Genomic DNA, 27,740 nt, shown 5'->3' with positions numbered 1-27,740 from the left:
AGGGTGGTTTGACACATAAACCTACTGCTGTCACCACAGCTTGACCACACCAACCAACGACTTTCCCATCTAGCTCTTCACGCACAGGTGGGGGGAGCAGCCTTGTTATTCCAGTTGCGCTTGCTCTCCCAGCACAGTGTAGAGGGAAGCAGGCCGGCAGGCACAAGCAGCTGCACAGCAGGCAAAAACGCAACCAGTTCTCTCCCCCATCATCAGCCTCGGGGTTAAGGCCCCACAATCTTTAATCTAACCTCCCTGCTGGTAAACATGGCATTGATGCTTGTTTGGCCCACTTGGCAAGCCACAGATAGAGCAGTAGGTCTGAAGCAGACGGTATAACGCAATCTGTTTGAGCTATCTGGATACCAACGTAAATCTCAGCGGGCAGACACAACAGTCCTTATCATTAAGGGTGTTACATGGAAACTGCCTAAAAGTGCGGATAGATAAATCACTATTTAGAAATTCTACTCCACAGCGTATTAAATAGGTCCGACCAAGGGTGGAATGGAAATGTTGATTTATTTGTGTATTATGACATTGTGCCAAGGATCATGTTGAATTGTACAATTCTTGAATTGTAATTTGTTTTAAATGTACGTTGACCTGGACCTGTTTATGGGCAACCTGGGTAACAAAATCACATGCGTTTACAGTCCAAAATATGGCAGTGGTGTACTGCTTTTCTTATTGTTGCTGGATAGTTTGAAAACTTGCACTTTTTTTAGAACAATTACTCAATGGAATTCCCAGTTTAGCACGGAATCACATTCCATCATAGAATAGTGTTATTATTAGGTCCCGGGGTTCCCCTCAGTCCCTACTCAGACCTTTGGTCTATACAGATCCAGGATGTCAATCTGAACACTCCTCTACACAAGACAGGACACATCTGTAGAAATGTGATTCAGAATGGAATCCATTCAAACTGATTGAACATGTGGCCGTTGATTATCCAAAGGATCTTTTGAACATTCTTAGATGTTCCAGTTTAAGGCATGAAGAGCTTTGCAATCATCACACACACACACACACACACACACACAAACACACACACACACTCTAGCCTCTGCTCCAGATCAAGACAGTAAGCCTTCCCTCATATGTCAGAGTCCTAACAGATTACTTTTGATGGACTAATACTATTAACAGGGAACCAGCAACACTCAGGAGCAAGTCACTCAGCATCAAGTCTAAAGCTGGCACGTTGATATTATCAGTTGATATAATCGGTTGATATTAGAATTTCAGATAAATTAGTATCAGAGTTTATATCTGCCGATAAATTATCAATTAAAAAGAAACAGAGAGCCAAAACTTGATCCTTCACCTTTGTTATTGCACAGTTTGTCCACCAGAGGGTGAACAGCAACACACTTGTTTTCTTGGATACAAATCTTGTGTGATCTGATCTAATCTGAGTCTGATCTATGTCTTCATGGTAGGATAATATTCAAATGCAATGCATTACTTTAAGTAAGATTATGCAACAATTTTACCTTAAAAACAGTTTAAAAATCATTTTGGTGGTACACTTGACTTATAATACGGAGAATGGTGTAGGCAACGAAGAAACTGAGGAAGACGTTGTCGGAGGATAGGAAGAGAAAAAGAGAGAGTTACCGAGCAAGAGAACTAAAGACCTAAAGTCAGGAGGTGAGTTGGCCTTCTTTCTGTTGGGACTAGTCAATTATAATTTGTTAGCCGTCTTGCTATGTCTTGTGTTGTGCTTGCTTAATGTTTGTAAAGTTGTCGACTGGCTAGTTTTCACCATAAACATCCCTGCCAATGTTATTTATGAAAAATGTTTAAAGAGGCTGTAACCTTATTGGTGTCGGCACTGTCTCACACAGATTTGTAATTTTTCCAGACGACCAAAGTCATCGACCTGTCCAGTCTCCTGCTTGTAATCCAAATAAATTCATCTCATGTCAAAAAGTTTGATTAGTCTTCGTCAATCTCACACAAATAAGCCTTAAACTTGCAACCTTGAAAACTCAGCTAGCTATGGGTTGAAAAAGCAAGCAGTATTTCTTCTGTAGTAAGGCTTGGACCAAAGTTTAAGACCCACCATGAGAAAATTGACTTTTTTCTTCTGAACGCAGTGATTGCATCAGAAATTAAATTGTCATCCTTACATCGGCCTAATCCAGACAAGGGCAAAGTACGGGTTGTACCGTTGGGCTTTTTTATCCGGCTCGCCGAACTTGTCAAAATATTATTATTATTAAATTAAATTTTACCTTTCTCCTGTAATGCCCCCATTTCCCCGCTAATCAGATGGCGCATGATCTCGCAATGCACCTGTGGGCCGTAGCGCCATTTTCAGGGTCTGTTTACATTGCTGAGTTAGATACTGTGCTCCCTTTGTCCTGTGAGCCCTTCTGTTAAATGAGCGGATCACAGAAACTAAAAGTGGACAATGAGTGTCGAGTGTTTAACACGGAGTGAACAACAACATACTTTTTCACTGGATTCCAATCGAAGGCTGTATGCCTGATATGCCGAGAAACTGTCTCAGTTTTCATGGAGTACAACATCAGCCATCACTAAAGTCAAAAGTTTGCCCACCCCTGGCCTAATCACACATTTATCTGACTATTTTTGCCCTATTCTGCTGGCCAGCAGGGGGCCACCAGGCTGACACACAGGCCTTCCTGACGTACCTACTCCAGAGTTGGTAAAATCAGTTCCACCGGAGGGAACGCCATCTCGTCTCATAGTGCCACTGCTTCTATAGTAGTCGTAGGCTGTTAAGTTACGCAAGAAGCTGCTTCAAAACGACCTTGTAGAATACGAGCTTTGCAGAGCTGGGAGAAACGGGGAGGACAAATTAAAAACTGCAAACGGTAACCCTTGGCAACCGTGGACTCAACCCAAAGCAACCCTCCACAAGCACCGCAGAGCAGGATGTGTGAACCAAGGCAACCTGTCGGTGGCAAGCTCCGCAGGACATTGAGACCCTCTTGTGGAGAAACAAGGGGCTGAGCACTGCATGTATTAAGGCTCATTTGGCCCCCGAATCTGAATAAACGCAAACAACCACATCTTATTTTAGGCAACAAATAACACAGACCTTTATTTTATGTGCCCGAACTAGGGGCTTGAGAAATGTACTATCCCTGAGAAAAACAGATGGACCTGCACATTGATCAAGAGATGCCTTCAAGTGGTGTTCAAGTGGTAGCTAGAAAGAATTCTGCTTCTTCCTTCTCACCGTGGTGTCCGCAGACTGAAGCGGACCCTTGTCCGACGGCCGCTTTGATGGCACATTGGGAGATGCAGATGGAGTGGCTCTCTAAGGGGTTTGGAGAAACACAACCGGTCAGCGAGTCTCTCACTGGTGGTCAGGGCTTAAGATTTGTCCGGGTAGAATGCTTCTGAGAGCCCACTGGTGGTCTGGGGTTAGCATCTGTCTGCTTCTTTTCAAGCCAATGACACATAAATAGTGTTGAGTGACTGTTCTAACAGGCCACTCAACTGCCAGTTTTTAAGATGCACAACAGTAGAGGGCGAAGAAGGAATTACCCGTCTCAATATTTAGCTGGGCTAAACAGTAGCTAGTCGGAGACATACCACACTTTCAAACCTGTTGCAAACAACTCTCACAAACAGCGCCCCTCAGAAGGTCGACACACCAATAGAGGATGCTGTCGATAAATCCAGTTTGTAACAGTTTAACTGCTTCAAGACAAATTTCCAACAGCTTTTAGTTAGCCCCTCATTAGCCAAACTTTTTGATTACTTCTGTGAAGGGAGAGGAGCTAGTGATGTACAAATGTAGTAATACACAGTCCCAAATCTGCTTGAGGTGGGGAGTATGACATCATTTAGCTTGTTAGCCAACAGCTAATCAGGCCAAACAATCCCCCTTTAAATCCTCAAATATTGAATTATCGAGTTATTGGTCTTAAAAATACCGTCAGGCTGTAACGGAGTCACTAAATGTACTCCCCATCCTCATCAACATTTAGTCCCACACACATTGAAGCGATTCAAGCAGAACCGGTGGTTATGCCCCCCCCCCCTGGATCATAATACATTGATTGCACATGGTGCAATAACAAAAGAAAAGCTAATGCAAACTCAATTTGCAGTCAAGCTCTAGCTCAGGGCAGCAGCGATCACATTAGTCCAAGGCCAGCGGGATTCGAGAGAGGGATGTAGCCACAGAAGCCGCTTGCTTCAGGGAGCAATTCAATAGTTTGTGACCCCTGCTTCATCACGCCTCTCGACAAATTAATTTTCGCTCAGCCTCACTGAAATGGGATCAATTCACCAACAGAGTAAAGAGCCATTTGTCATGTGGTCAATTGGGTGCGCCGGTCTGCCGGGCAGCATTGAGATCACCAACATGAGCAGGCAGCTTGGACAAGGAAGAGGCAATTAGCTCAAAAGGGCCTTGCTGTGAGGAACAATCAATGGTGAATTAAAAGATAAAAACAGAGTGCTTAGATGTGCACTCTCTAGCTGACTTTTCCCCCAAAAAAGTTTTGTTTTGTAATTGGCCAGAGGGTCTGGGTCTCAGTGACCTTTCAGGGAACTTTTGTCCCTGGACTGGCAGGCTGGCTGGCTGGCTAATGCAAGATATTTATTCAAATCAGGCTCTGTCTCTGGAGTGTTTGAGAATGTTCTGGACAAACAAATGCTGAAACAAATTTAATCAAACTTCCCCCAAACATGGAGAAGGTGCTCCACTTACAACCTGTTTTATTCTGCTGTGTCACGTCCACCCCTACACTTATTACATCTATGGACTATAACAGGGTTGGAGCCAGGCACCACCACTTCCTGTCAGCAACCTCTGTCAGCTATGCCAACTTCTCTGCCTGCTGTGACAGACAGAAAATGGAAAAGTATAACTCTGCCATTACCTAACGAGCCTGTGTGTCCCTTCCTGGCTGGCTAGCTAGCTCCATCAAAGGGCCTCTGGATCCGCTGCTTATGTAACGTGTTTATTCAAATAACCCCCTCTCTCACTGTGGTGTGAAGATCATGGACCACTCGATGGGTGAATTAATTACGGCTACGTCTTATAATGTAACCATGGCGACATGGTCCAAAAACCAGCCTAATAGTAGGGTTGTCTGAAATGACTCTGTATGCATTAAAACAGCTCAGAAACAAAAGGGCTCTGTCCATAGCTTTGGCACCAAAATCTTCCCTCTAAGAATTTTCAGAAAGGTTCTTCAACATGTCCAGTAGTTGATAAATACCTGAGTGCTCATATCGAGCTGAATGGCTTCTCTCTGCACCATTCAGTGTGTGTTCTGTGCTATGGACAAATTGCATGAAGGATAAAAATACCCCACACCAAAGAACTAATAAAACCTTTTAGAGGTGCTATTTTAGATCAGTTAATACTTAAGACGACACCATTATTTTGGGTGGATAAGGCGTGAAAACCATTAGTTGTTTACCAGTGTACACAAAGTGATCTAGGATAGATTGCATATGTTTCAAACTAGGATGATTTGTGCCCCCTATGAAGGGGTGACCAGCTGTCAAAGCCTCCCACAGGACGGCAGCAAATGCAGACACACAGGGCCCTCAGCAGCTGCTAAGACCAGCAACAGTTGGCACCGCAGTGTACACAACCAAGATCCTCGCCAAGTGAAGAGGCATGCAACACTTCAAACACACACACTATACACACACTCTCACTCACTCTCGCGCTCTCTTTCTCTCATCCCCCTCTCTCTTTCTGGCTCAACATCTCCTATTTACTTTGACTTTCACTCTTTCCCTCACCCTTCACTGTCTGTCTGTTCTGTTTGTATGTCAGTTACACAGAGAGAGAGAGAAAGAGAGGGAGAAAGAGGGAGAAAGAGAGGGAGAAAGAGGGAGAAAAAAGAGAGAGAGAGAGAGAGGTGGGTGGGAGGTAGGTGCCAAGACAGAAACCTACAGGGAGAAGGAAGAGAGGAATAGCAGGCCTTTGGTAAATAAAAGCAGCAACTTCTTGAAACCCTCTTTCATGTGTTCAGGTGTTACACTCTCAGATATGACAAGAGAGCTGCTCCCCGTATTCCCTATAAGGGAAGTCTCAAGGCTGGTGTGATAACCGCAATCTGCCAGACCTGTTTAATGTTCTCCTCAGGCACAGCAAGGAGTAGGCCTACACCCTCGACTTTAAAAAAATTCAAAACTGCATTTTGATGGCATAGAGAGAGAGAGAGAGAGAGCGAGAGAGAGAGAGAGAGAGAGAGAGAGAGAGAGAGGCTATTAGGAGGTAGGGGGGAAAACAGCTTGTTGAATGGCTGGGGGTAAGAATGAGAAAAAGAAAAGTGTGTCGTCATGGTTACCATGGTTGCAAGCACAAAGGCACTTTTCGCAGAGAGAGAGAGAGAGAGAGAGAGAGTTGGAAAAGTTACTGAGTTCTGCACGGAGGACAGGGCCACTCTATTAGTCACTCACTGAATGTCATGTGACAAAGAGGGGTCATTTAAGTTTGTGTTTGACATTTAAATTAAATTACATAATGACAGAAAAAGGAACTGTGAACATTTATTAATGCATTTTCGTAACAGTCACAGCTTCTGATATTGGGCTTAGTTTGTCACATATGCCTGCGGATTCACTTTTGGCTAAAACATGCCACTTATATGCCACATTTTGTTGTATATCAGAGAAATGTTATGGTATCATTTTTACATTTTGATGGCATATGGTCACGTGAAGGACAGATAAACACACCTGCCATTCCCACTAACCATCCTGGCTGTGCACTATGTAGTTCTGCGGTCCAGCATCCTGCAAAGCTTTCACAAAACGACATCACCAATTATCGTTCTTGCAAGCCTTATAAGTAGTTAGCTTGCTAGTTATAGACAAAAGCTCCTTACTGTTGCGCTTTAAATGTCACTCCACTAAGGAAACTAAACTCAACCGAACACTGCATCAATGTTGACAGAGTTAAAGCCCCCAAACTGCCATCATGTGTCAAATGACATGCAGTGCAGTCATTACATTTAAATACACTTTAGATAAAGTACCTCATTTGCTACATGTAAAGCCAGCCACATCTTGATATCACCATCCTGGCTTGGTGGAGCCACCTCATCCCTGTGATACTGCAAGAGCTACATGGAAGGCAGGTTTGGGTCCTGGTTTCCATTATGCTCCTGTTGTGTTTCTGGACCTATTGCCAATATACAGCCTTTCGCCTTAAAACAATCTGTAACATTGAACATTGAACAGGATGAAGCCCATTGGCTGCTTAGATAAGGTGAAGGGCATGCCAATCCCAGTTGAAAAGCGGATGGAGACTAAACTGTCCAGGGTTAAAAGAACCACACAAGGTTAAGACCTGCTGTCAACAGGGTGGCAAGATCAGCTGTAATACTTTAATGTAAAAAACAAAAAAAAAGTGTTCTCTTTTGAGTATACTATAACTGTAACTAAACAAGATGTGCACAAACTACATGACTGCCAATACAATAGCAAGGTATACAATAAAAGCTACACACTAAATGGCCAACCTCTTGCTATGTGCACTACTGCTAGCTAGGCTTATTTTTACTAGCTGCAATCAGTAAAGTATATACGTCAACCACATATATTTAGGAGTTCTGCTCCAAAACTAGCAGGCTAACTACCTAAAAGTAAAAGGCATGCAAAACTGGTGTCTTTTGGCAGTATAGCTGGCAATGTCATGCGTATGAAAGCTTGTTCCTCCATTTTTGCAGGGTGTCCTTCATGTGACCATATGCTATTAAAATGAGTTTGAGGGTTGAACCAAAACTAGTTGCCTATAAAACCATACCTCAAAAAGTGTCAAATTGTTGCATAGTTCTACTGTTAAAGGACACATTTCTTTGTTATCCTCTGGAGGAGGTAAATAGCATTGATTTCACAGAGTTAGACAACAGGTATTGCATGATCCACCCTATTTAGAATGCAAAGTCATGGTCATTTAAGCTTCTCAGGGGATTTGAAGAAATTACCCCGCAAAGGTCACTTCTTTAGACGGGTCATGTGATAACCTCCAATGCCACACAAGCCATGTGCCAGTCTGTGCCCCAACTTCCACCCTCTGTCTTGCACTACCTCAGAAAACACTTCATATTTATAGCCCCAGTGGTTAAGTGTCTACCCTATTTTTAGTAGTGGGAAGTCTCATGTTGGTACACTGCTCTCAATTTTTATAAATAAAGTAGGTAAATGTGCCAATGGCCCAGGCATGTTTCACAATATTATACAGAAGTACCAGATTTTAGCAAAAATAGATTTTTATGTTCCATTCGGTCTGTTTAGGGTATGGATAAAGAGTGATGTATATGATCCTAATTAATATGACATTAATCTCTCAAACGACACTCATATTAAGAAATCACTGAGGTGTTGTGTCGCAATAGTGTGTTAGCACAAGCTCGCAGAGGGCATGTCTTGAAAATCCAGTCCAGCAGCAGTAGCAGGTAACGTTATAGGCTTCAATCACAAACCTTGTTGAAATGTGGGTCCAAAACTAGGGCAAATAAAGCGTGCATTTGACACCGAACCAACTTCTCTAACTACACTTTGACATCATTCCGGGGATACAGTAGCAGAAAGGCAGAAGCCTCACACAACATCCCACCCGCACGTTTGTCAAAGGAGTTTAGCTAATAGCTAACCAACATACCGAACCCCGAAGCTGTCATTGAGACGCGTGCCATCATTACACTGTAGCTACAGCAGTTGGGAGTGGGACACGGAAGAGACCCTCTCTCGTCAGCTGTTTACGGGACGGCAATGGTAAATGTCGCTTTTAGAGCGATGACGAGCCCTAAAACTACTTCTGCAGTTTATGCTTGATCCCAGACACAATAGTTAAGTTATGACGAGAACATGGAATTCTTTTAAATAGCAATATCTTACCTTTGCTTTGCCGGCCTCTAGCTTTTTCTGTCGCTCCTCGTCTTCCATAACCGTGGTCCCTGTAGCTGTTGGGAGAAAGAAACGGGCTTCATGCGAATTGTCGCTTAATAGGAGCCAAGTGTTTAAATAACACTGGATGTGAACATTAAGCAGTCTTATCCTTTGCCCTAACAGCACGTCGGATTCTTACACTAGGCTAAGTGCTGACTCCATTCGACAGCCACACAGTCGGCGCCATGTTATCCACGTAAACACACGAGACTGACTAAGATGACGTCACGTAGGTGTCTTTCTCTTCCTATTTTTTCTTTTTTAGTAAAGCTTTGCTTGTTTTCTCTTTTACCGGGAATGTGTTTTGAACACATGCCTATACATATGTTTCACGAGAGAGCTTTGCGGGATAACTATGTCAACGACTTGTTACAACTGGGTAAAGCCTCTGTATGAAAAATTAATGTGAGGATGATTTTAGCATGTGGGACCTTATAGGCTTGTGATAGCCTATAGGCTTACAAAATAACTTATGATTATTTTATCCACTATGTCTTGATCAGAAAATATAAATAAATCCCTTCAAATGTATAGGCTTGAACATATTGTGCTTTTTTTTAAAAGCTACTTGAAAGGTAAATATATGTTTGATTGAATGTCAAGCCTGTATTGTTTCGTGGTATAAACACTGAAACAACATGGAGAATATATTCAGATTTAATAAACAAGGACACTTGAATCAGTGTAATTTCTTGTTCCAGTAACTCACATAAAAGGGTACTGAAGACTGTCAACTTTTAGTTGTAAAATTGTACTTACCACCCTGAGACTAAATTCAGAAATCATTCTACTTGACAACATCTGAAGAGTGAGTTACTACAGACCAGTCAATGCACTCTAAATATGATTTGAGTGGCCTAACACACTGCCTTCACGTTTTTTTCTGCTGAACCTACCACCACCAGCTGGAGATGATGGCCTCTCCCTTCGACTGACAGGCGCTGAACAGCTGATGGTCTGGCAAATCTTGAATTCGACCCATCGTCTCTTGGACATCCTGCGCTTGTGGCGTCCGTGTCAGGGTAGTGTTTTTCGAGCACACCTGTGGCCTCGCACAGTTTGTGTGGCACTCTGAGGGCACACAGAGAGCCCCAGTCTACAGCCCAACTGAAAGTTCTAGCCATCCATTATTGATGCATGAGGAGTGTGGTGTCAGCTGGTGTAACTCAAGCAGCTACACCATGAGGGGCACATATTACAAATTGTTTCTGATTAATGGAGGGCTCTGTAGTCAAGACTCTAGTCAAGTCTATATGGTACAGTCAACAGTTTCACAGATATACTATCTATGACTATAAGTTCACTGACTAGTGATAATCTCACCCAGGGGGTGTAAATACCATACCATAAATGATTAGAGCCTGCATTGGTTGAAGGGTATAACAACATTTCTCGTTGTTATTCAACAGTGAAGTAGACAGTAATTAAGTTCTCGATACCCTTTTTATTCCCATGATCAAGAGAAAGAGAGAGACAGACAGACAGACAAACAAAGAGAAGTTTATGTTGATAGGTTACTGTGTCTGTCTTGGTAAATTGCAGGGGCCTCACCCAAGAACTTCAATCCAAATACATTTTTCCAATCAGTGTGTGTTGATATGATCTTAGTATTGGTTTATTATTAATTTATAATCATCTGTAATATTATTGAAAAAAAACAAAGGCACTGAAGCCATTTACCAAGAGAAACTCTCCCCAAACAAGTCTGTCTGATGCAATCAGAGCACATCATAATGTTATTTACTAAAGTGTGTGCCAAACATTGACAGAAAATGTACGCACGAGCGTGTTCTGTTAGGAGCAAATGAAACAGAATGCTTGCGAGGGAACGTTGCAGATGTCTGTGATGAAACAGTGATTAGGTCCCTCCAACGAGACGGTGCATCAATAAGTGGCGAGTGAAAACAAAAAAAGGGGAACACATCATACATGCTGCGGGCTGAAGGAAAAGAACACAAGGGAACACAATTTGAATAAGGAAGATAGTGTGATAGTGTAGTGGCTATTTAAATTATGCATGAATGAAGGATTCAACAAGCAACACATGGAGACTGCTACTCCTTTTACAGGTAGAGTCTGGAGGGGACTCAAGTGGACATCTGAAGCAGATATAGACAGCTGCAATGCAGCAAAGGGGAAATACATGATTAAATAACAAACAAACAAGACAAACAAACAAACAAGGCTGACTGTAGTCAGTTTTGATTTGCACAAACGACACACAGTAACACACACGTGCGTATACAGTGGCGATCAGGACACACACAAACACACACACACACACGTAGGCCTGAGGTCGCAGTGAATTTTTCCTCTGCATTTCACCCATCACCCATTTCAACATGGGTTACCTACACTGAGCTAAAACAATCCATCCTAGATGCAAGAGTGGCATAGATGGATGAAGTTGTGTCAATATATTGAGTATATGAGTATAAGCTGTATACGTATATAAGTTACATGCTGTGGAAAACAAATATGAGACATGTTGATTGTACCCCTACAAACCACATGTGTATGCTTTATTTAATTTATCCTATTCTGTAATAATTTAACAATAACAATAAAACAAATAAAAGATTTAAAACTATTTTTAAAAAACGAATTCATATAATGACAGTTACATCAGATAGTATCAGTATGCATTTTTGATTTAGGCTTAAGAAAATGGTATATGATCCCAATTAATCTGAAGCTATAATTGGATAGATTAAGTTGTGGTGATGACATTGCTTTAAGTAGCGTTATATAGCAATGCATGTATGATACTTTGAGGATAGCCCTGTGTATGTAGGCTATATGTTTTGTTTTATTTGATCTATTGTTTTAAATACAAATAAAAACCTTAGGCTATAGCCTAGGCTTATGAAAATGTGTGATCCCTATTATTCTGAATCTATAATTGAAATACATGAAAATATTTTTCTGCAGAAGGGACCATACTAATGTACGGTATTATTGTATATCTATCCATTGTCAAACGATATTTCCCTTGTACTGCGGAGCAGGTTCGTCATCAATGTATCATACGTGACCATCTAGTTCTTGTATCGCTCACTCCAAGACGCTAGGGGTCCTCATCGCGAAATAACCAACTGGTAGATGTATTGCCTGTCGACTTACTTGAGGTCGAAGCTGGGACTGGCGTGTTTTCGAAAGAGATACAAACCTTCTGAAATGAAAGCATTTATACCTTCCAGCGGCGCAAGCAAGGGCAAGTGAAATTAAGCTGAGGAAATCTGTTTTCTCCTCATTGTGAAGCTGTTTTGTAGTTTGATGTTTCTGGTGATAATGAGAAAAAGCATTTGCTTGACGGCGTAGAATAAATCACACACAGCTAACTTTGTTGATGTTGTTGAGGCTGTGTCGTCATACTTCTGTTCACACATTTAGTTAACATTAAAATAAAATAAACATAGCATAGGCTATTTCTTTACAGCCTGAGGGGAAAAGCCTTATGGTGTGTATGGACTGACACTGTCCATCGCGTCTTACGAGTTACGTCGAAAGCATTAACACTGTAATAGCCTTTATTTGCATGTAGCGCCTGTCAGCCAAAATAACTTGATAGTTTCTCCTTCTCACCTTAGGTCCAGGCTAGGGCTGACATATTATGGCGCTACCCCAGATCTGGGCTTCTCTGGGTCTCCAGAGAATTTTCCCTCAACAATCTTTATTGACTTCTCTCCAATGGGTCCGGACCTTGGTCAGCTATACCCAAACTTCAAACGACGAGAACAGGTTATTGCTTAAAAACCTGAAAATGCTGGGAGTGGATGTAAAAATGGCCCGCAAACGTCAACCTGGTGTTTTGAAGAAGGCCATCACCAATGAACACGGACTGGTGAGCTTCCTGCAAACCAAAGGGGCCAGCCGTGAGGTGGTGGCCGGCATCATCACGCGCTTCCCCCGCTCCATCACTCGTTCTGGGGAGCACCTGGAGGAACGCTGGCAACTGTGGCGGAGCGTGTTCCAGAGTGATAGCGAGATTGTCAGCATTCTGAACCGTTCACCTGAGTCATTCTTCCGATCCAGCGACAACGACAACTTGGAGAAGAATATAGTCTTCCTCGGTTCGCTGGGACTGGACTCCAAGGACCTGCATCGGCTGCTCACCACCGCACCGCGCACCTTCTCAAATAGCGTGGAGCTCAACCGTCAGATGGTGGACCTGCTGCAGGATGTTTGTCTAAGCCTAGGTGGGACAGATCCTAGTCAGTTCGCCAAGGCTATCATCTCAAGGAACCTCTACATCCTGATCCGCAGCACGAAACGTGTAAAGTCCAATGTGGAGTTCCTTCAGTCTTCACTGGGACTGAAGAACTCGGATCTGCTGGTTCTACTGCAGGGAAATGGGGCAGAGATCCTGGACCTCTCCCATGAAATCCTCAAGAGGAATTTTAGGATGCTACAGGAGAAGCTGGACTCGCTGGGCGGCACCAAGGAGGATGCCAACAAACTCCTCATGAACTATGCTTCAATACTCTTTGTTTCTCCAGGGCGATTGAGCGACAAACTGGACTGCTTGCTAAAGGCAGGAATTACAGTAAGGCAAATTATGGAAAAGCCAAAGGTCCTGGACTTTAGCCTTGACAACTTGATATGGAGACTAGATGAACTAACAAAGGTTGACTTTGACTTCAACCAGAATGGGATTGCTGTTTTGGATAGTAGTCGCAAGCGCTTTGAGGCCAAGTTAGAAAAGCTACATTCTGAAGTCTGAATTGAGTCATTTTTTGTTGATAGCCTGCATAATTTGAAATGCAGCTTTCTTTCCATGTCATGTTTGACTATGACTATGAATAACGTTATGCATAATTATGCTATTTTTAATTGAAAACTTGGATCCATGGTGAGGAAACAAGAAATACTGAACTGTGTTGGGTGGGTGACAGGCTGGCTATGTTTGGTCAGATTAATTTAAAACACTGTTCAACCATAAATAAAGAATATCCTTTATAGCATTTCAGTGCAACTGTGATAACTTGGTGTTTCCTTTCTGGAAATGGTGTCTATTCGTGTACAGTCATTGCTCCGGCTCCCCATACAGTTTTATTAAATCAGTACAAAATCAACCATTGTCTTATTGATATATCACATTGGCAGCTATGGACTGCCCAATTTTTTGAATATTTGTTTGCGTTATTTTTTTGTCCTGGAAACAGGATGGAGATGGGTAGTGTTGTACCTGATCCTTTTTTATCTTGTGACGTGATTAACTTCTCACTTCACAAATTCAACTTTGAACAAATCAACCATGTCATCTTTGGTCCACCTGTGTGTGTTTGAGTAATGTGTGCCTAATGAGCTTTGCAAAAGAGGCTTCCCCTCCTGTAGCAGAAAAAAAAAACTACACACACAAATGTAGCCTACTTTTTGGGAAATCTGCACACCACATCGGTTGAAGACAATTATTTATCAGAAGCAGTGACCAAGGCAAATAGTTCCGTCAAAGACTACAACAGCAGTCAATTACACCGGAACGTGAACTGCTCTAGGAACCACAAAACCTATAGCCGCTCAAGTCAGACGGACAGCTAATGGTTGCACTTGCATGGTGACATGCTGTTGAGTTTGACTTGCTAAATTTGGACTTTATATAGGATCTGGGAATTGTCACAGCCTGTTCTGTGACTTCATTAGTGGTAACTAAATTATATTATTACTGAGCGATTTGATTATGTTGTACACAATGTGTAATGTTCACGGATCTAGCATTTCTTATCAGACAACTGGCCAGCGTTAGTCAGTATGGCCCTAGCGCTAGCTAGCTAGGTGGCTAATGCAAATTATTCAAATGTATAAAGTCAGACATCTTCAGAGTATTGTCCACAGCAATTAATTAATTTTTCATTTGGATAAGTAAAACAACGTATTGTTTTTTGCCTGGAGCACTTAACCTCAAACCTAATCAATCAAATTGTATGGGGGTTAGCGTTAATACCGGTGTCAGCTTTTGAATCCTGTACCGCATTAAACCTGAGTTAATCCTAATAATTGTTAAAATTCCACTGATGCATGGCTGATTTGACAGGGGCGATGGAGACGACCACAAAAACTTCACAGACCACTTCTTCGAATGGGGTTGAAAAAGGATGTTCCGCTATAAAACCACAGTGAGTTGAAACGTCGCTTTGAGAATCAACGATTTGAATCTTAAGAACAGTCAATAATTTATTTCTCAAAGATAAATGGTAGAGCTACCGATGTTGTTCATGCAGTGTCATACAGTAAGAGGCTACGAACTTCCCATGGGCTACATAATATGCTGTCAAGATGGCTAGGCACTGGTCAAATTAATCTGATATTGCAGTGATGCATGATAGGTGGCTGTCGTAAATTTACTGATTGAGCTCATAGAGTGCCTTACTTCTGCAGATACCTTACATCCAAGGAGAAGTTTCATGAGCTTGTGGAATCGGGGTGGAAAGGGGGCAAAAAGGACACAAATGAAGCTACTGGTCCAGTAGAGGTAAAGACTGAAGAGCCAGAGGAGAAGAGGATAAAACTGGATAATAAGGTGCAACAAGAGGAGGATAAACAAAACAAAAAGAGGATTCGGGGTCAAAATAAGTCCAGGCCTCACAAGAAACCTCAAAGCTATGATGACCGAAGACTCTGCCCCTCAATTATACAGGTAGAACCTTTGAAAAAGAAAATAGCGTAATGTATGGCTTTTTGTTGTCTCATTTAATAGAACATGTTTTTTTGCTGGCCATACCATATTTTGAAGATTAATATATAGCCTATATTTTATTTTTAATAATTAATAACCAACTTCCCTTATCCACTCAGGAACGTGAAACAAAATGTGTATATGGTGACAAATGCAAATTCTTCCACAACATCACTGACTATATGGCCTCTAAGCCAGCTGACCTTGAGGAGAAATGCTACCTCTATGACACCTTTGGGAAATGCAACTATGGTGTGACTTGTCGGTTTGCCAAAGCCCACACCGGACCTGACTTCAAGAATCTTGTGAACGAGGAAGTGTTCACGGCGAGCAAAGAAAGGACACCAGTCAAGAACCATCTGGATAAAGACCTGCAGTGGCGTCTGCGCAAGAGGCAAGTGCCTTTCAACGCAACTGAAGCGTACCTAAAGACCATCAGCAAAGGCAAAGCCCAGGGCAATAACAAGAATACAGATGCTGCTGAGAAGGAACCAGCAGACAGTTGCTGCCCTGGTGAGGCCCAGAATCAGCCCACAGAATTGGATAGCACTGCAAATGTGAAGGACACAGAGGTGAGTCATAGAGACTGTGACCAGGACCATCTACACTGAGTACTTATTTGGTGGGAGATTGAATTGCCTAATGTGGAATTTTTAAACATTATGGTTTGGGAGAGCAGGTTTCTGACAAGAGAGTTGGAGCATTGACAGATGTTGACCTTGTAAAGCTGCGTCCTTGTGAGAAGAAGCAGGTGAGTCTGTGGATTGTTTGTGAATGAGTTTCTGTACATGTCCATTACTTTGGTTACTTATTTGCTTCAGGTCTGAGGTTATGCTTATCATTAACATTACATCATTTGTTTTGCCGAACAGGTGGATTTCAATGATAAGTTGTACCTAGCTCCCTTAACAACAGTAAGCTTGTTTATGTGCATTTCATAGAAGTCATGCCTTGTTACATAGGAATTGCCATTGTTGTTAACTCAGACTTCAATTATTATACCCATTTATTGCAGAATTAATACTTTAAAGCTATTTAAATAATTTAACATGTATGCACATATGCTGCTGAACTGAGTACAAACTACTATGAATGTGTGTTCCCCACAGTGTGGAAATCTTCCTTTCCGGCGTGTCTGCAAGCGGTTTGGTGCTGACATCACGTGTGGGGAGATGGCCATGTGTACTAATCTGCTTCAGGGCCAGACCTCCGAGTGGGCGCTCCTGAAGAGGCATGAGAGTGAGGACCTCTTTGGAGTGCAGGTTCGAGCCTACATATGTCCAGGCTCTATGACTATAAGCACATGCCATCTGTCTATTATGACCACTGTTCCTCTCTTTTCTGGTTGCTGGTGCTAATGATAATTAATAGTGAGCCCTTGGTTATAGAGTTCATAAAATATTTCACCCTGGTGATTTGAAAGTGCTGCCTATAAGCTGGTCTGAGATAATGCACATTGACAGAAACACACTAGAGTCACACACACACACACATCTACACATGCACAGAAACACACACTTGACCCACATAAATTGAACCAGGTTTTGTTCTTCCAGCTGGAGGGCTGCTTTCCAGACACGATGACGAGGTGTGCTGAGCTGCTCAACGACAACATCGACGTGGACTTTGTGGACATCAACTCTGGTTGTCCCATTGACCTTGTGTTCAAAAAGGTATTGTGCCACTGCTGTCAAATCCAGGCCCGGTTCTGAAGGGGTAGCAACGGGAGCAATTGCACCCGGGCCCGTGTGGAGGGGGGCCCTTTCTCTTCGATCCTTTCTGATATACCGAGTGTGTCTCTAACAGCACAAGTTGACCCTGTGGCCTGTGCAACGCAATCTCCCTATTGGTTGTTAACGATTTATTTTTTAAAAATGTATCAAAACACATGTATCACGCCCCCCTCCCCCCGTGGGAGATTGCGACGCAGGCTGGTTAGTTAGACTAGTAGGCTTAGGCTAAAATGTCGGGACACAAATCCGGTTCGCTAAAGAGAAAGGAAAGTAAACGGAGGAGCGAGGGTACAAAAAGTTATCCACGAGATTGTCTGAACACGAAACGTTTGAATTTGCATTGGCTTCAGGTACAACAATTGACAGCAACCAGCAGGCAGAGCTGCAGAATGAGCGACAACGGTGGCACGACGTGTTTACAAGAATTTTGGATTGTGTAATGTTTCTTGCATTGCAAAATCTTGCATTTAGGGGAAGTGTGGATCAACTGTATCAAGAGAATAACGGGAACTTCCTAAAGCTTATAGAATTTCTCGCAAAATATGACGCGCCTTTAGGCAGACACCTCGCTCATGCGAAGACGACCCACTACCTTAGCAAAAACATCCCAAATTAGTTCATTGGACTCCTAGCTGAGGCAGTGTTGGGAAAAATAGTTCAGAGGGTCAAAACAGCTGGATACTACAGCATCATGATGGACTGCACGACGCATACAGTTTTAAGGTAGGGCAATGGGGAATGAAGACAGTCCGCTGCGGCTGCATGCTTTCAGTTCAGTTGTGTTGATGTTGTTTAATTGATCGGATTTAGACTAGGTTTTTTTTTTGGCGGGGGGGGGGGCCTGGGGCCTGGCTGTGCGATGTTCCACCCGGGCCCAGAATAGCGCCGGACCGGGCCTGGTCAAATCACTTGATATTGCCGTGGTGTTGCTTATGGCAGCTAGTTTAAAAAGGGAGTTCTGTAATATTGTTGAAAGCTAGAATGCTTATGAGGGATCAGGGATTCCGAACAAGTTTATGGCATGGGAACCTAGTTGGGTGTGTAGATTGCCAATGCAGATTAATGGTCGGAGCAGTCCAAGGTGAAGGATTGCCAGTGGGGCAAAGGATTCCTGTCCTGCCTCTTGGTCAGTAGAATGAGTTGTAATTCTGCTGTTTCCTTACCACAGGGCGGAGGCTGTGGTCTGATGATGAGGACCAACAAATTTGAACAGATTGTCAGGGGAATGAACTTGGTGAGTGTTTCATACGCTCGGTTCACTGTGGATTGTCCCACGTATATTAGTACACTGGTGACAGAGCTACAAAAAAGTTCTAGTTGGATTTGCAGGAATGTTGAGTGGGGTATTTGGAATTATCTTATGGAATGATCTGATACATTTATTTACAGTTACACTAAAACGGATTCACTCTCGTACAAAAATCAAGATTTCATACTGATGTACTATATTCTTCAGCAAGATTCAGTACATCTACATGTACATTTAGTCAGTTAGCAGACGCTTTGATCCAAAGCAAGATACAAAGGAGAGAACAATCAAGCTACGAGCAAAAGAGACCTAGTGTAACAATAAATACTATTTTACATAAGAAATAAAAAAAAAAGGACAGGTATGTAACTACTGTAAGTGCAATTAAAGCACTAGTCAGTATTGAAACTACCACCCTAACAATAGGTGCCGGACCCTAACCCATAACAATGGGTGGCTGATACTTCCACAGGTTCTGGATGTCCCATTAACAGTCAAGATTCGCACAGGCGTCCAAGAAAAGACCAACATCGCACACAAGCTGATCCCTGAGCTGAAAAAGTGGGGTGCATCACTTATAACGGTATTTGACTTAAAGAATGTATTGTTTGTATCCTTCTTGAATCCTTCGGTAATATAAAGGTATTCTTATAATTGTTTAAATGTTGCTGATATTTTTTTTCCCGTTCAGTTACATGGTAGATCCCGGGAACAGCGTTACACCAAATCAGCAGACTGGGATTATATTGACACGTGCTCAAAGTTGGCTAGTCCCATTCCACTCTTTGGTAAGAAGGGATCTCTTCGAACCATAATTGGTAGAATCGGTTATAATGTGTCATTAGCTGTTTGCATGTATAAAACAATTGTTAAGAGTGTTTTATCAAGATATGTATCCATTTAACATTTAACCAATGACTGGTAATGACCGATGGAACCATGACCATGACATGTTTGTATTTTTAAGAAATTCCATTAGACACTGACATGCTGTCTTTCTCCTATCAAAGGTAATGGAGATATTCTGTCATGGGAAGATGCAATGAAGGCTAGAGAAACTGGAGTTTCCGGGCTAATGGTGGCAAGGTAATTGCTTTCACAAGGCAGTCCAACATCCACTGCTAAAATAATAAACGAACAAGCCAACTAGTTACCGTGCTAACTCATCAGATGATTTCTCACATAAATCAGAGAGCACCTCCCTTCCTTACTTACACTTTGACTAGTACTTAATTTGCACTTACAGCAGTAACATTCCTGCACTTTTTTTGTAATTTCTTTTTTCTATTTCTTATGTTAAATAGTATTTATTGATACACTAGGTCTCTATTGCTCGTAGCTTGATCGGTCTCTCCCTTGTACGTCGCTTTGGACAAAAGAGTCTGCCAAATGACTAAATGTAAATATAAATGTTTGAAGGGAATGACTTTAAACCCATAGTGCTGCCAATAAGCCCTCCATTTACAGGCTTCATTGCCCGTGGGGACACAGGTTCAAGTCTGGCCTGATGTTGTTTTTCGGTCCTCTCCCCACCACTTCTCCACCTCGCTTCTGTCATACAACTTTACTGTCCTGTCCAAATAAAGGCAAAAAAAACCCAAAATAAAACTTTAAAAAAAAAAACTCATAGTGCTCATTCTCTGCCCGTCCCTCAGAGGTGCTCTGATAAAACCCTGGATCTTCACGGAGATCAAGGAGAAGAGGCACTGGGACATCACCTCCAGTGAGCGCTTGGACGTCCTGCGGGATTTCACACACTTCGGCATGGAGCACTGGGGAAGTGATACACAGGGCCTGGAGAAGACCAGAACCTTTCTGCTGGAATGGCTGTCATTCTTGTGCAGGTAGTGTGTGTGTGTGTGTTTGTGTGTGTGTGTGTGTGTGTGTGTGTGTGTAAAAGTATAGTGTGTTAACCAATGGAAATGAAAAGGTACCAGAAAGATGTGTTTACACTGTGTTACTAGGCACAAGTACATTTAAAACTTTATTCATGGTATTTTGAGGTGGTGAAAAATCCCTGTTTCAGATCTCTGGACGTCACTTTTTTTTCAATCACAGATACATCCCTGTGGGATTGTTGGAAAGAGTGCCTCAAAAGATTAACGAACGACCACCGTTCTATATGGGCAGAGACTACTTGGAGTCTCTCATGGCCAGTCACTATGTGGAAGATTGGGTGAAAATCAGGTGGGTGAGAAGAGTGTAGTAACACATGCTTTGCTATTTATGTTTCAAATAATGCACATTTGTATTCATTGTTGGGTTACCAGCTTTCGCTACTTTACCTTTCTTGAGTAAAAAAAACATTGATTTTGTTATTTTCTTTCTCGTATTCCAGTGAGTTGTTGCTGGGGCCTGTCCCGAAGAACTTCAGTTTCCTTCCCAAACACAAAGCCAATGCTTACAAGTAAATGCCTGTACTACCACAGTGGTAGGGAAAGATGTGTCATGTAGTTTGTTTAAAAAAACAAAAAAAAGGTATTTTAACTATTTGTGTGCCCATTGATTAAATCTACATATACTTCCATTACAAATTACCTCTCTTAGCAGAAAGTGTCTTATTATGATGGTAAAGATCGGCTAGTGGAGGCATCTATTGAGACAGCTGCTCAACAAGAACAACATTAGCAGAGCCTTTTTAATTTTTTCCTCCCCAAAAAGGCTGTTTCATTTAGTGTTGCACTCTGCTTATCTTGCTCAGGTAATAATAATTACTTCAGGACACAGTTGCTTGTCAATATATTGCTTTATTTGTTTGATAATAAATTTGACCATACTCCGATGTGTGAGAGTTCTTGCCACCATCATTTCATTAGTGTGTGTGTCAGTGAACTGCAGCCATTGGTCAGAGACGAGACCATAAAGATGACACTTCAGCATTTTCTACAGAAAGATGATCTTTAACGGTTCAAATCAAACTTTAAAGAGAGATTGCATATTTACCCTGGGGTTTGAATGCTATGTAGTGTAAATATGGTGTCCTGAGGGACGTAAGATTCCTTAATGATTATTGAGATGTTTTGGACTCAGAGATGGAGTTATGTGGCTTCCTCATGGTCATCATCATCGAGCCTCGTTTCAGGGGTCTTCATTATGGGCTAGAAACATGAGAAGAAACATAACATGCGTCAAGACTTTTGCACACAACTGCCTACTTAGAGTTATTGTCAAGCAGCTTTACCAACCAAGACAATAACCATTTCCTGAATCAAAATACTTTAGACATACAAAAATCTTTTGCCCCACAGAAGTCTTATTGTATAAGTTAACGCATTATGCATTCCACCTACTGATGGCCCTAAAATGTTATGGAAAAAAATTCCACCAGTGATCTACATTATAACTCACCAGATTGTTAAGTGTAATGGTGTCCACTCAACAGTGTTGCTTTTCAGGGAAACAAGACGATTCTCAGCTGCTGTGATTTTTCCACATGCTCCACACACTTTGTCTGCAACACTGTCATTGACTGTCACTGTAAGCTGCTGCAAGTGATTGTAAGACACAACGATGGTGGATGTCTTCATGACGAGCTGGTCTTTTGACACTTGAATTGAAGGACCGTTCGGAATCTGCGTGGGCAGCGTTGCGTCCTTTCCATTAACCTGTTAAAACCATAAAGGTGGGATCAGTCTGTGGGCTAATAGACTCCACTTAGAGATCACTAAAAGGAGTGTTCCAGTGTGTGATTATAATGCTAGACTACTAGATTATTGGTGAGCAATGCACAGTGTTTGATGCAACATCTTTCAGTATGATTTTCGTTAAGTCCCATTCACAAAGTCTCCAAAACCTTAAATAATCCCTGTGGAGTATGTCCACACCACAACAAACACAGTGAAACATAGGGTTAAGAATGACCAACCACAGCTCTGGGCCCTGTTCGGCGTACAACTGAAGCTAAGATAATTAATTTAGCTCGCGACTGGAGATTAACTAGCTCGCTAATTGAGAACAGGCCAAGCCCGTCTGGTGACGGGCGCTAATTACAGTGCATGAAATGCCCTGTATTGTTATTCCTAGGCTTCTTCTTCTTATTCTTGTTACCTTTTTCTGCGATTAATTCAGCCCGAACCGCTTAACGTAGAAACTTCATTCAAACTTTGTCGCGTAGGTCTTGTAAAGGACACTTATGCTATGTATTTTTCACTTTTCTAAACTTAATACTTTTTAAGTTATTAAAGAAAAACGAATCTAAATTTTCCCATTGACTTACATTGGGCCATTATGACATCATAATAGGGTAATTAAACTGGCTTGCACCTGTGCTTCACTAACACCTGCAGCAAGCCTCCAAGGGTCCTCTTCTCTCTGTACCTCTCCATTCAACTGTATAACTAGGAATATTAATAGACACCTTCCATACTCTACTTTTTTTTCTCTCTATCACTCTCACTCTACTTTCTCTCACACTCCATCTCTCTGCTTCACTCTTTTTTTCTCCTTCTTTCAATATTTTCACTCTTTACTGTCTTTATCCAGAGCCACTCTTGTTCACTCTTCTTTCCTTACTTTGTTTCTTCCTCTCTTCTTTCCTTTCTTCTTTCCTTCTTTCTACTCTTCTTTACTTTCTTCTTTCCTTCTTCCACTCTTCTTTCCTTTCTTCTTCCCTTCTTCCACTCTTCTTACCTTTTTCTTTTCTTCTTTCCTTCTTTCACTCTTCTTTCTTTTCTTCTTATCTTCTTCGGCTCTTCTTCCCTTCTTCCACTTTTCTTTCCTTCTTCCACTCTTCTTTCCTTCTTCCACTCTTCTTTCCTTCTTCCACTCTAATTTCCTTTCTTCACTCTTCTTTCCTTTCTTCTTCCCTTTTTCCACTCTTCTTTCTTTCTTCCACTCTTATTTCCTTTCTTCACTCTTCTTTCCTTTCTTCTTTCCTTCTTCAACTCTTATTTCCTTCTTTTACTGTTCTTTCCTTTCTTCCTTCCTTCTTTCACTTTTCTTTTATTCGTTCTTTCTTAACTTTTGCATTTCATGCACTGGTATTTCCTTCAGGAAATGCATTTTCTAGTTTATTTTAACCTCTCGTTAATTTATCCCAGGCTAAAATCATCAGCTATATTGCGCGTGCACGTCCTGCTTCAAAAGCCAGGCTAGGTCGATCACCAAAACCATGATTTTCTTTTCCCAAACAAAAGTCTAAACTCAAAGAAAAAGACTCATTTTTTTTCTCCGCTAAGGCAGGATATGACCATGAACGCGTTATGAAGAATTCAAGACCATAATCATGTCAAAATTCAACACTGCCTCGTCTGTGACCGCAATATAAGAAACTGTCTTAGACATAAGTTGTGATATCTTTACCGATACGTAAAATGTGACTGGTGCAATGGGTAGAACTCATGGTTTGCATGCTACAGATCGCTAGGTCGAACCCCTCTGCTTCCCTGGAATCCGTAGTTTTACATCTCCTTGTAAATAGCTTTGAATAAACCGTCTGCGAAATGACTAAATGTAAATGTATTAAAGGCACCCAGTGCAACTTTCGAGGCTTAAAAATAAACATTAAATTTCTAGTCTTTTTTACACGTAGTAAGTTTCAATAACTCCATACCATTACATATCGACATTCAAGGAGCAAAGATGAGACGTCGTTGTGTGGTGAGAACTGATAGAAAATCGATAACAACAACAATCGCCGCCATTTTCTTTATTTTGTGTTACCTACAATAAATAAAGCAGGATTCCAGTCAATGGAAAAATGGCCTCTCCCCACCGGCGATTGTTGTTGTTTACGATTTTCTATCAGTTCTCACCACACAACGACGTCTCATCTTTGCTCCTTGAATGTCAATATGTAATGGTATGGAGTTATTGAAACTTACTACGTGTAAAAAAGACTAGAAATTGAATGTTTATTTTTCATTGAATGTTTACATAAAGTTGCACTGGGTGCCTTTAATAAGAAATTCAATAAATTGAACCATGCAAATATATTGTGTGCATTCTCTCTTCTTATCATGCATCCACCATCCATCCACCATCCATCTACAAAAAATATATGCTGTGAAGTAGACTGAGGTAGACTTTATTAACTAGGCTACTGCACAAAAACTAGACACGTTTGCAAAACTATATGTTTGCAAGGATGTAAGTTGCATTTGTTGATAACGTATGGTTAATAACATCGTGATTGTGGGACAAGATCTTAAACAACTTTCGCCAATATCTCCGTAATGGAGATGGGTTATATGCTCACATTTCCTGGGATCAAAGAAAACGTTAGTAGGCTATTCATGTGCAAATGAAGTCTCAGGCTGCGAATGAAAGTTATTTCGGGTTTATCAACTGTAGGCTACCAATGTCATATAATTATGAGTGCATCGCCGACATTACAAAAAGTGAAGACATGCAATGATCTACGGTGGTGTATGCAATAAATGACTCGAGAAGGTCTTCTAAATTAATTATTCCTTGTCGAGTGGATCGGTAGCGCTCATACAAGAACTCATCATGATGGAAAAATTGATCTTTTTTGGCGATCGCAAAGAACTTTTCCTACGCTAATCAAACTTTATGACTTCTTGTCAATGGGAGTCCTCCTTTTGGCGTGGGTGTGGCAAGTTTAGCCAGCTAAACTTTGGTAAGCCTGCCCTGGAGCAGGCTAGCCTAGTGCTAAGCGATTGGTTACCATGGTTATTAGCTTCGCCGAACTGGCTAAAGCGGTGTTGTCTTTTTTTAGCCTGGAATTTAGCTTGCTAAACCGCTTAGCGAGCGTCGCCGAACAGTACCCTGCTGACATTTCAACCAATCAGGAAACACAGAGCCTAGCATCCCTTCCTTGACCGCTAGTGTGACATGAACATGGTGCATTTCATTGAGGCGGAGAACCAAGAGTTTTCAGCGGGAACTACTACATCACTTATAGTAACTTTATATAGTGTATTTATGTCACCTGTGTGATTAATTTGATTGCTTTTTATTGTGATTTTGTGTGCTGTGCTTTTATTATGCTTTTGTGTGTTGTGTTTTTCCACGTGTGCTTTTGTTTGTGTGCTGTGTTATTATTTTCCCACATGTGTTTTCTGTGCCCCACCTCCTCCCGGTGCTGCCAATGTTGCCTGATTAATGAGGGACAATGGACCCATCAACTTTCTGCCAATCGCGGGGCGTTGGCTATCAGATCAGATTGTGGACAGGTGTATGTGGGGGGGGATATCTTTCTCTTTTATTCCAGACCAGAGGGATCACAGACAGAAGTCACACGCCGGAGAGACACGCCAGAGCAGCAAGCTTGTGGACGTAGCCAGTGGTTAAAGTGGGATTTGGTAGGTGGGGGTACTCCATTTTCCGGTGTGGTGGCGGCCGTGGGGGGGTATTTGGTGGATCTGGCGGCAGCCGTGGCGGGGGGTATTTGGTGGATCTGGTGGCGGCGGTGTTGAAATCACCCATTCCTATATTTTTTTAATCACAGTGATATAAGGAGGTCTAACCAAAGACCTAAACCAGGGATGGATCATGAGCCTTTGGGCCCCTATTTGGTTCCATGAGAAAATTTTGAATTTGGTAAATATGATTTCCTGTATTCTGGTGCATTTTGGGGATGGCCTGTAAACACCAAGTGAAGTGGCACTTTTGCACACAGAGCATCCTAACTTCTTGTTAGAGACATGGATAAAAGGGTATGTTTGTTTAAAATACTCATACTGTGAATTTCCCCAACAATCTGGCAAATTATGTGCTATGTGAGTGCTACTGGTACTGGGCTGCTGAGCTGTGCTGCTGATGCTACTGCTAGGCTGGGCATGGCTGGGCTGCTGAGCTGTGCTGCTGATGCTACTGCTAGGCTGGGCATGGCTGGGCTGCTGAAGCTGGGCTGTACTGCTGCTGCTAGGCTGGGCTGCCGCTGGGTTGCTGCTGTGCTGTACAGTGGTGCTGATGCTGGGCTGAGCTGGGCTGCTACTGTGCTGTACAGTGGTGCTGATGCTGGGCTGAGCTGGGCTGCTACTCTTGATGCTGCTCTGGGCTATGACCTGGGCTGCTTTCATTCCCCTAATCACGGTGAAGATAAGGAATTTGGAAAATGACACTTAAATCAGCCTTGATGACTGCAACAGTGAAAATGGATAACGAAATCTGTTCTGCATCAGGCCAAATCTTAGTCATTCTTACACAGTAATCACAGCGCAAATTACACAGTGCCTACTTAGTTCCATGGCCTGGACTGTCCACTCACACAGCCATTAATAAACACAATGTTCTTGCCTATAGCTGTGCTCCTATTCTCTCGCTGCCGAGGTTCTCCCTGTTTTGCAGTATCTGCGCGGCTGGTGGAGACGAGGACGAGCCACTTAGGAAGACGTATCTGCTTGCTTGCTTGTCTGCCTGACCTGTTGCTGCACTACAAGGCTGCTGCTGAGCTACATCACTGCTACCGCGCTGTCGACTGAGCCAGCTTCGCTGCATTCTTCCTCCCTGCCTGCTTGTGGTGATTGCGGTTGCTGAAGAGAACACTCCTAGTGGCCGGTGGCGGTATCCGTTGTCTGGGATTCACTGGACTAGGTTTTAGTGGACTTGTACTGTATTGCAAATGAATTACTGTTGGATGTGCAACCCAAAGGCTCTATTCATTAGAACTTATTTAATAAAATCAAGTAAATTATTATAATTCCTTCTCTGAGTCGTTTTGTCTGCCTACCATAGTTTTTTTTTGGTAATTGCCTGGTCACGGGGATATTGGGTTTCAGTAGACCCACGTGACATATACACACGATATATCAGTGGTGGTCTGTCAGGGCCTTCAAGGCCTTCTCTGCTGGCCTAAACATTATCAGAAAATAAATGTAATAAAATACATTTAATTTTAATATTTTCTTTTCATAAATATGTATTCAATTATTCCCCATAGTCCATTATATTCATTTCATAGCTTCCAGCGTTGTTAATTTATGTTAGAGCTTTCATCCAATCATATTTCAGCTATCATGTGTTGCCACGCTCCGAGAAACCTTCCCCGAGAACAGAATTCTTCCCTGAGGCCTTCAGAATTCACATTGAAGGCCCGTGTACATCTGATTGGTTTTCACAACTGGCTGTTTCAGTTCATTTAAGTTGAATGAACTGAAACAGACAGTTGTGACAACCAATCAGATTTCGAGTTGGCGACACTGGGCCTTCTAGAAGGCCCGGAAGATTTCTTTCCTCGCGTTGAACGTGACACGTAAACGTCCTTTGATTG

General features: G+C 42.1%; 3 protein-coding genes across 7 annotated transcripts in view; 2 read left to right on the top strand and 1 right to left on the bottom strand.

The window, feature by feature from the left end:
* The window catches only part of akap9 (A kinase (PRKA) anchor protein 9), a 136,310-nt gene extending 127,241 nt beyond the window's left edge, over nucleotides 1-9,069 (bottom strand). For all 4 annotated transcript variants that reach the window (XM_080837555.1, XM_080837556.1, XM_080837558.1 and 1 more), the window contains exon 1: nucleotides 8,857-9,069. In XM_080837555.1, the coding sequence (XP_080693681.1) occupies nucleotides 8,857-8,904 (48 nt within the window). In that variant the 5' untranslated portion in view covers nucleotides 8,905-9,069. The remainder of the gene's footprint in view (nucleotides 1-8,856) is intronic.
* Nucleotides 9,070-12,512: 3,443 nt separating this feature from the next.
* mterf1 (mitochondrial transcription termination factor 1) lies at nucleotides 12,513-13,871 on the top strand. The gene has a single exon (XM_080837903.1). The coding sequence runs from the start codon at nucleotides 12,521-12,523 to the stop codon at nucleotides 13,628-13,630; it is 1,110 nt and encodes a 369-aa protein (XP_080694029.1). The 5' UTR covers nucleotides 12,513-12,520; the 3' UTR covers nucleotides 13,631-13,871.
* A 573-nt stretch (nucleotides 13,872-14,444) lies between these two features.
* On the top strand, nucleotides 14,445-21,305 carry dus3l (dihydrouridine synthase 3-like). 2 transcript variants are annotated; one of them, XM_080836382.1, is made up of 15 exons: nucleotides 14,445-14,552; nucleotides 14,942-15,023; nucleotides 15,286-15,544; nucleotides 15,703-16,155; nucleotides 16,263-16,334; nucleotides 16,456-16,497; nucleotides 16,693-16,845; nucleotides 17,140-17,256; nucleotides 18,485-18,550; nucleotides 19,038-19,148; nucleotides 19,257-19,353; nucleotides 19,576-19,651; nucleotides 20,221-20,409; nucleotides 20,624-20,752; nucleotides 20,904-21,305. In XM_080836382.1, exons 2-15 carry the CDS (start codon nucleotides 14,947-14,949, stop codon nucleotides 20,974-20,976), a joined length of 1,914 nt encoding a protein of 637 aa, XP_080692508.1. In that variant the 5' UTR covers nucleotides 14,445-14,552; nucleotides 14,942-14,946; the 3' UTR covers nucleotides 20,977-21,305. The 2 variants fall into 2 exon arrangements, with proteins under 2 accessions (XP_080692508.1, XP_080692509.1); XM_080836383.1 differs by lacking the exon at nucleotides 16,456-16,497.
* Nucleotides 21,306-27,740: the final 6,435 nt, after the last annotated feature.

This window comes from Sprattus sprattus, assembly GCF_963457725.1.
Source record: "Sprattus sprattus genome assembly, chromosome: 4".
Classification (NCBI taxonomy): Eukaryota; Metazoa; Chordata; class Actinopteri; order Clupeiformes; family Clupeidae; genus Sprattus; species Sprattus sprattus.
This window is presented reverse-complemented; position numbering and strand designations above follow the sequence as displayed.

Bases quoted from the DNA above. Each gene is read 5' to 3' on its own strand.
- mterf1 (XM_080837903.1), top strand. From the start codon at position 12,521: ATGGCGCTACCCCAGATCTGGGCTTCTCTGGGTCTCCAGAGAATTTTC.
- dus3l (XM_080836382.1), top strand. From the start codon at position 14,947: ATGGAGACGACCACAAAAACTTCACAGACCACTTCTTCGAATGGGGTT. The intron at 16,846-17,139 runs GTTCGAGCCTAC...TTGTTCTTCCAG, and splicing joins AGGACCTCTTTGGAGTGCAG to CTGGAGGGCTGCTTTCCAGA. The intron at 20,410-20,623 runs GTAGTGTGTGTG...TTTCAATCACAG, and splicing joins TGGCTGTCATTCTTGTGCAG to ATACATCCCTGTGGGATTGT.